At 42.4% G+C, this 9064-nt stretch overlaps 1 protein-coding gene across 1 annotated transcript; it reads left to right on the forward strand.

Annotated features, from left to right (window-relative positions):
• The first annotated feature begins 1104 nt into the window (after positions 1–1104).
• LOC105046811 (uncharacterized) lies at positions 1105–8452 on the forward strand. Its single transcript, XM_010925533.3, has 2 exons — positions 1105–1427; positions 7980–8452. The coding sequence occupies exons 1-2, from the start codon at positions 1227–1229 to the stop codon at positions 8157–8159; spliced, it is 381 nt and encodes a 126-aa protein (XP_010923835.1). The 5' UTR covers positions 1105–1226; the 3' UTR covers positions 8160–8452.
• The last annotated feature ends 612 nt before the right edge of the window (positions 8453–9064 follow it).

The following is a 9064-nucleotide window of genomic DNA, read 5'->3' on the forward strand; positions in this document are numbered from 1 at the left end:
ATAAGATGCTATATCTAAATATGAGTTATGCAAATAAAAAAAAAATTATCAAACAAAGAAGTTGAGTAGAGATAAGCCATAGATGGAGCCTTGTGAGCTTCCTCTTGTGCTCTGCACTCCTCTTCAGGATCTCAACAAAGAGTTCCAAGGCTCTAATAAATAGACTAATCCTCCTCTTATATAGTATTTGAACACTTACTAATTATTAATTGAACACTTACTAAATATTACTAGAAAAGGAGTAGTAATAGAGAAAGAGAGGAGAGTTGATTTAGTACGGTGAAAATTGAGGAGGAGGGAGATATTTATAAAAATTTAATATTTTTATTTTTCAAAATACCTCTCAAATTCGTCGTTTTATGATTGTTGGGAGGGTTAAAATGATCATTTTCTTAGAAATAGCCGTTATAATCCAAACAAACAATAAAAAAAAAGATTTAGCTATTACAGGCTAGGCTTGGTCCGTAACTGCAATAAACGAGCTATGCCTGGCATAGCCGTAACGGGCTTAAACGGACCGTGCGTGATACGGCTTATTTGGACTGATTTTTTTTAAAAAAAATAAAAAGACCGTCTATCAGGTCCGTATGCGGTCCATCAGATCTGCAGGTCTGATAGGCTATGGGCCGTCAGATCTCGGGCTTAAGGCTGTGCCAGGCAAAGATCCAGGATAAATGGATCGTGCCTGACCCGATCTGTTTACAAAATAGATCTAGCTTGATTGTAGCCCAATGAGTCAGGTCATGTCAGGTATCTAATAACTAACAACTAACAAAAGCCTTGTTTTATCATTTGCCCAGGGGCACGTACATGCATCCTCATTCCTCACAATGGTTTTAATTGGATGTCGTTGAATTCAGATCCCGAACGACAATTGTTGTCAAGTAACAGGTGGCATGTCCCTTGAACGTTGCTAGATTAGCAAAATTAACAGGATTCATCTCACCCAACGATCTAATGATTCTAATCGAGGTTTTTTAATTGTCCACGTATTTTAGTAAGTGCACTCCCTTTCCTCCATATATTGCTGTATCTTTAGAAAACAGGACCAAAGGTGGGGGGGGGGGGGGGGTTGAAATTATCAAGCCAGGGAGGGTGTTTCTCGAGGTTCCGGTTGGGGTCGGGGCGCCGTCAGGGTGGAAACAAGCCAATAGCAATCGGTACGAGCCGGGACTTGCCAAGTTAGGTTGCGACTTCGCCGGCATTACTCCGTCGGGAGCGAGGCGATGTCGATCCTGTGGGAGAAGAGCGAGGCGTGGCGATGGCTGGTGCGGAGGACCCGCGACTCGAAGCCCTTCTTCTTCGCGTTCGCGACGATCTGCGGCGTCGTCCCGGGCGTCATCGGCTACGGCGTCATGCAGCTCACCAACTCCCGCAACGACGAACTCGAAGCCCACCTCCGCAAGACCGCCCGCCCCGAGTCTACCGTAATTATTATCCTCGCTTTCTCACCCCTATCCCCCTCAATCCATGCCCCTACCATCCCTCTTCTTTCTTTTTATTTTCTTCTTTGTTTTTATTTGATTTATAGGCTTTGGTTATCTTTACGATTCATCCAGAACAAATCCTGTAATTAATCACGATCGTAATTGGAGCAAAATTATCTTAGATTCTTGAATTGTGCAAACTGGAATTCCTATTGCCTTAGGTGGCATAAAAGACTCGAACAATCTAAAGTACTCTTGCTCAGTAATTATTTTATTTTTTGATAAAGTTTTTTTTTTTTCCATCAAAAAAATGATGAAGCTTTTTTTTTTACTTCAGTTGGCTGTTTCATATTTGGCAAGGAAGCCATTTCTAGTTTTCCATCTTTCCCATTCATGAGAGTTTGTTGAGCTTCCATATTTACTGAGAATCTAGAACCAAATTCAACACAAAAGTTCTGGTATTGGGTCTAAGCTTGTTGATTGTGATTTATGATCCTGCTTTGATGCTATTCATTTTGCCTATGCTAGTAGGCTCTGCCTAAGAAATTATGAATATAGAAATCTTGCTAAAAGCTTTATACTTGATCTGCATGGTGATTTTAAGAGCTGAAATTATTGGCTTCTCAAATGTTTGCCATTTTTCATCTGTTATCAATAACTGCAACTATGACAATTTTTGCAAGATCTGAACTCTTATTTTAAGGGGAAAGGAGGGAAAATTCACCCACTGTAAATTTCAGATCGAAATATTTGGGGATGAACCATCCAACATGACCTAGAAGCACCCCATAGGTGAGGAGGGCTGTGACCTGATGGCCATTGTCTGGTTCTTAAGAGTAGAAATCTGATCATGAACCTATTATTAACTTCTCCCAGTTTATAGGCTGATAATACTGTGTTTGCTTTGTTTTATGGTAGCATTTGTTACGAGAGGAAAGAATAATATAGAAAACCAATGGTTTCATAACAATTCCAAACTTTAGGCAGAAGCTTATAATGTGTATTGTGATATTGGTGAAATCAGTCATGGTTCTCAATGATTTGGATGCAATTTCTTTTCTTGTTTATCTTCGGTCCCAACATTTTGAGACTATGATTTTGCATTTTGCATTTCAAATGTCACTCCGTAAGTTCTTCCTATGCAACACTTATTACGCTGTATCTGTTAATCTTGAGAAGCACTAATCTAGATAGGTTTGTAATAGTATCTATTGCTGCAAGTCTCTAGTTCAATATTGATGCGGCTGAGTTGAGTGCCATTCGGGATCAGAGATATCGGAGGAAACTTGCAAGAGAAGTCTACACTCATCGAAGGTTTTTCGGTTGGGGATCCTCCAATAATTAAATTAGCCAGAGATTGAGAACAATAGAGAAAAGGGAGTGGGAGAGTGAGTATTGTTGTGCTATTAACATAGACACCTTAGCTGGTAAATATCTTGATTTGATGGATCAAACTCGAAAGGATAAGAAATTAAGCTGATTGCTTCTGACCCTATTAGTTTTGACCCTACCATACTAAAATGGGTATAAGTCTCTCATCCGAAGTCAGAGTTACGTATAAGATCTCAATTCGAAAAGCTCTTTCCGTGCGCTATATGTTTGACCGTTTCGCTATCATAGTCTAGTTTTGTGGTTGGATTTATTTGTTTGACAGATCAATGGGAGTCTAAAAGATCTTGGACAAGTTGGAAGTTTTAATTTTTTTTTCTATTTTGTATTCGGAATAAATCTGAAATATTCCAGTCACTTAGGCATCAAGTTAGGATTTTTCTTTTATAAATACGGCCCTTTTGGCCAACATTTTAGGTAGTCTATTTTCTTTGATATTGAATCAAAACTCTAAGAGAGAGTTTCTTCTTACTTTTACTGTTCTCTTTGTTTTGTATATCTTCCTTCTTTCTTTTCCATCAAAATGTGACCTTGGCTGCATCCAAGGTTTCCTGAGCCGGTATCGTTGGCTGACGGTACGGTTCAGTACGGTTTCATACCATACTGAATCGAGGCGAACTGATGAAGGCAAGCAGATCCGAACGGAAAAAGAAAAAAAGAGAGAGGAAGAAAGAAAAAGAGGGAGGGGAAGGAGCCAGTGAGGTGGCTGGCCGCCGTGGCCGTCGGAGGGTGCAGCGCCGCGGGCGTGAAACAGGGGTGACGCCCCTGTTTCGCTAGTTTTTTAAAAAAAACTTGATTTTAAGTGAAGCCGGCAAATAGTTTGCCGGCTTCACGATTTTTGACTTTTTTTAAAAAAGATCTCCGAAGTTGGCAACTGGGTTGCTAACTTCATCAGTTTAAAAACAAAAAAAAAGTAAAAACAGACGACGATCTGTTTTGAAAAAGAAGAAGGGGGCGGAGCCCCTCCGCGGCTCCGCCTGCTCGACCGTCTTCATGTCGTCGGCATCGGCTCGTCGACCATCGAGGGCTTTGTGATGGAGGCGCCGTCCGTTCGGTAGGTCGCCCCCCCGAGCGCTCTTTCTCTTTCTTGCTCTCTTAAAAGTCCTGTCGGACGATACAGAGCTTGGAAGCCCTCCGACGGCTGAGCCAGCCACCGTCGGCCTCCGATGGCTCCCACCTCCCTCTCTTCCTCCTCCTATCTCTCTCTCTCTTTCTCATTCTCACTTTTCCTCTCTTTCCCTCCCGTACCACTGATGTATCAAATTTATCGGCCGAATCGTGTCGGATCTCCACTGATCCGGTACGATACGGCGTGTACCAGCTGGTTCGGTATGGTACGAAAAATCTTGGCTGCATCAATTATCCTCTTCTTTAATTGGGTTTATCCCATGGTCCCCTTGGTACCTTTTTATATAAAGGTGGAGCTATAAGCGGTTTAGCTAGAATCTTTAAGCCCTTAGGCCTGATTCTTTGGGCCTTTAGGCCACATTTTAATAAGTTGAGAGATTTTAAGAATCGTCCATGTGGTTGAGTAGACTGGCAGCTTGAGGAGCTTAGCCTTTGGGAGCTCGGCTTTTAGACCTTGGCTTCTGAAGCTTGACTTCTGGAGGTTGGCTTTGAGAGCTCGGCTTTGGGATGAGGTCGGCCTTCTGTCATCCTAGGCCTTCTAATGAGCTCGACCTCAGGAGGTCGGTCTTTGGAGGTCAGCTTTGGGAGTTCAGTATTTTGATGAGGTTGGCCTTCTGGTGAGCTCAACTTTCTAATGAGGTCGACCTGAAGAGGTCGGTCTTCAGAGATCGGCTTTTTGCCTCGGCCTTCTGATAATCTCTGCCTCCTCAAGTCGGATTCCATCTCAGTCTTCTGAGGTCGATTTTCCACCTTGGCCTTTTGATGAGCTCCGTCTTCTCCTTGGGTGCTCACAGACCAGCGGACCTATAGAAAAAAAAAGTAAAATGATGGATGAGGGCTTGAGAGCCTCTCATCATGAGAGCTCTAAGTTAAAGGAGTTTCTCCATTTGAAAGCCCTTTTCTTTTGAGATCTATTAGCCCTATTTATATAAGTATGGAGCAAGGATCTGTTATAGTTGGAGGTGGAAATCAAGAGATGAGACATTAACTCCTTATGGGCCATCACCTCTTTTCTTTTTTTAGATTTAAATCTTCCATAATCATCCTTGCATTTCTAGATTGCAAAGATGTAACTGCTCAGAATTCAATCCTTTATAGAATTGCTTGCCACGTGTCCATCAATAGTAGGAAGGCTAATTTATATGCTATATCATATGCCCCCCACTTCTCAGCCTAAAGTGGTTTCATTGCTTCGGGGCAAAAGAAGTAGTCGGTTAGAAGTCAAAACATCCGAAGTAGGTTAGAAGTCAAATCTTGACAGTTGACTTGTCGTCCTAGGCTTCTGCTCGATTCATCCGTGGATGAAGAACGCCAGATGGCCATAACGGGTCCTTGGAGGGTTACTCCCTTCATCATCATCCTCAGTCTTCGCTCGACTTGTTTATGGATGAGGAGCGTCAGGTTGCTATGTGGGATCTCCGGAGGATTAGTTCCTTCATTATCGTTCTTGAGCTCCACTCAACTCGTCTGTGGACGAAGAGCATCCGGCCATGTGGGGTTTCTAGAGGGTTAGCTCCTTTGTTGTCTTCCTCGGTCTCCGCTCGATTTGTCCATGGATGAGAAGTGCCAGTTGACCATATGGGGTCTCTGGAGGGTTAGCCCTTTTGTCATCATGCTTGGCCTTCACTCGACTTGTCCATGGACGAGTAGCACTAGTTGGCCATGTAGGGTCTTTAGAGAGTTAGCCTCCTCGTCATCATCCTTGATGTTTGCTCGACTTATTCATGGACGAGGAGCACTAGTTGGCCATGAGGGGTCCTTGGAGATTAGTCCCTTCGTCGCTTTAACGAGAAACCTACATCAAAGCTAAGGGGAGCATTTTTATTCATATAGTTGATGGACATATAACTTACTAGCAAGGCATCCTCAAGTTCTTAGCATTCCATGTCTGAGGAATGGAGGTCCCGTCGAAGCCTTGTTTGCTATCATCATTGATATGACGACAGCATCATCATGGGGAGTTTGAGCTCCTTGGAGATCAACAATATCTCTCATTCACATTCTTCGCCTCTTCTATTTGGTCTTCTGCCTCCTGCCACTGAGGGGCTGATCCGGGCTCTGGGCTTTGGGGTGAGATCAACGGTTGTGCTGAGAAGGAGCTGTCTAAGGTGTCGGCTTCGAAGGGGGAATTGCGCTCCATCACCTGCTGAAGCTACTGCACAGCATTGACCAATGCCTGATTTTTGTTGGACTAAGACATCGAATTGCTGCGGATCTATCGTGACTGAGGGGCGGCGGAGAGTGCGCTCTCATTCATGCCATCTTCTCTTTCCTCTTTTAGTGAGCTTGATCTTTCCTCGAGCACCAATCTGTTGCTGCAAGACTCTAGACCGATGAGGAACAATTTGGTCAGCGACAATTCGAGGAGGAGCTCGGTGGTCAGCGATGATCCGAGGATGATTAGGCACTTCTGGGACCTACAAGAAAAGTCCAGTTATCAAAGATTTTTCAGTGGAGGATCCTCCGATGCTTAAGTTAGCCGGAGCTTTAGGAATAGTGAGGGAGATTCTAGCAAGAGAGTAGTGTTTCTAGCTCAAAAAAGCTTATCGAAGGATCCTTTGTGATCCCTTTTTATAGAGGAGAGGAGAGAGATACGTTATATCAGTTATCGATAACTATAATGGAGAATCACGATCCACGATGAGTCGTGGGTAGCGGGTGATTAACGGCATTAATTTGTCTGCCACATTTTTTCGTAATCGACGGGAGTAATTGCCTGTCATTTAAGGGATGTGGTGTTGGCCCACGTTTTTCTTGTAACAGCTCAATGTCCCTAGGTCTTTTGAAATCATTGGCTTGAGTCCGAGCAAGAAGTCAGCAATAGTACGATGTGGTTATCAGCAATTGGCCGAGGACTGTGTCCAGAGGTAAAGTCTGATGGGGTTGTTTGCTTCCTCCTAGCTCTAGGGAATCCGAGTCAGGGCCACAGCAATGAAGGTTCTCTTGTAGAAAGAGAAGGATATCTGGATGATGCTTGTCGTCGAAGTCCTCAGTGCAAAGGGAGCGGGACATTTAGATGATGCTTGCCACTGAGGTTCACCTTGAGATCATGGTCATTAGCCGACGAGTTTATCCAAAGAGGATTTCCGAGGACAATGGCCGAGGTGGTTTAATCCCATAACAATACCTATTAAAGACAAGCCATTAACATGTTCTCATAGTTCGCCTGCCGAGCACCGGAATATATGATTGGTCTGGCTAATTGGATGGAAGGGAAAAGAAGGATTACTTTCCTATTGAACTCCATGCTAAATGAGTAAAAGGCTATGAATATGTACGTATGTGGATCCGAACTTGAGTGCTTAAGCAATTCTCTTTGTTCAAATGGAGGTAAACATTTTGTTGGTTGTATATAACCTTGATAATGAGTTAGTTTGTATAAAGAAATAGATACAGATTGTGTACTATTAAACTATTACATCTCATAAGGTTGTAACCGTTTATAGGAGTAATACTGATGGTAATACTAAATTGTAATCGTTTAGTACAAAATTGCAACATTTTGCATGTTATGTGGCAACTTGAACTGAAGCAACACTAGATAGTATTTTTGATATTATATTCTGCTAACTAGATTGGATAATGGATATGATGATTATTAAAGGTATTGCCATTTCTGGATCATGCAAGTGAACTAAGCAGCCACTTAAACATTTTTCAAATCCCTAAATGGATACTGCTTAACATTCAAATTAGTACTTTTTAAATGGTCAGTTAGCATATAGTAGTTCAAGCAGCAGATTAATGTCCAAAAAGGTTGTTTACTTTTCTTTCCTTTTCTTTTTATTTTTGTTTTCAATCGTGTGAACATAGTAAAAAGCAAAATTAATTGTGTGCAACTAGCTAGCTTGGGCATGTGGAACGGAGGTCAGACATGTTTAATCATTACAGTAGTTAGCATGATTCCATTATAGCGTGGCTCCACTTGGTGTCTTTAGTTTCATTCTTCTGTTTTTATTGCTAACTACATTCCTAAATCTCAAGTATTTTGATCTTTTTGTCATTGAATTATGATTGCTCGGAATATTTTATCAGATGATGGGGCAAGTTAACCGAGAGTGGCTCGCAGAATATCTTGGAGAGCTGCAACGCAAAGAGGACACTAATGATCGGTATTTAGCTGCTTTGAGAGGAGAGGTGCTGACTAGAAATGCTCATGCTAGAGTTCAACCACTTCCCAAACAAACCAGTGGAGAAACCAGCAAAGAGAAGTAGTGTAGGTAGGAAGTTGTCCGCAGTGATTGCTTTGATATTTTCTTACTCTGTATAAACATTATGGATATGCTTGGTTGATAGGATCCAGAATTGGTCGATATTGAAAAACCAATAGTTGCAACGGTTTGCAGGAGTTGCATATTGTGTATTAAGACTCTTCGAGCGATGTTCTTGAACAAAGATTTTATTAGATCCCAACCCGGTTCATAGTTGTTTTGCTGTTCATGTTTTTAATCTTTAATACAGACTCGTGAGTAAATAATTGTAGACTGGAGATGCAGTCTGATATTTGATGTCTGGCTGGTACTAACTGGTCTGACGTGTGTGTGCTTTCTTCTTGGAATTGCTTAAAATTGCTATGTAGTTTCCTTGCACCTTCTTGTGATTTAGGCAGCCATGCACGAAAGGACACCCACCATGTATGTGTTGTGACTTGTGAAGCACAAGCGAGCAGTATTACTTGTGTCCTTGAAGTGTAAATGCTTTATGTGCTTGCATGACGTATCTTTCAATTCAATATCATCTTTCTGCACTGAGTAGACGTGGTTATATAATTCATGGTTCTGTACTGTGGGTCCTCTTTAACCATTTGCGGATCACCTTCCCATGGCCAGGCATTTCTGGCTCTGGTTTTGTGGGCTCCGCCCTGCCCTCTTTGCCGGAGACCAAAGGCTTGACCACTGGGTTCCCCCTCGGAGCCCCAGATAGAACAAAGGAGAAATTTTTCAGACCCCAACAAATAAAGCAATCCCACTCATCTCTTACTTTAGGAGATTCTTTCCCATTTTTCCATCCTTTTAATAACACCTCTCCCTCCTGCTATTATTATTCTAGATTCTTCAAGTCCCTTGGCTTCAAAGTCTCTCCCTATCCTGTGGCACTTCTTCTCTCCGGTGCCATTGGTT

Source organism: Elaeis guineensis, chromosome 6 (genome assembly GCF_000442705.2).
Source record: "Elaeis guineensis isolate ETL-2024a chromosome 6, EG11, whole genome shotgun sequence".
Lineage (NCBI taxonomy): Eukaryota > Viridiplantae > Streptophyta > Magnoliopsida > Arecales > Arecaceae > Elaeis > Elaeis guineensis.

What these genes read in the sequence shown, in the direction of transcription:
- LOC105046811 (XM_010925533.3), top strand. Translation starts at nt 1,227, where the DNA reads ATGTCGATCCTGTGGGAGAAGAGCGAGGCGTGGCGATGGCTGGTGCGG. An exon ending in CCGCCCGCCCCGAGTCTACC is followed by an intron (nt 1,428 to 7,979) that starts GTAATTATTATC and finishes ATATTTTATCAG; the next exon opens with ATGATGGGGCAAGTTAACCG.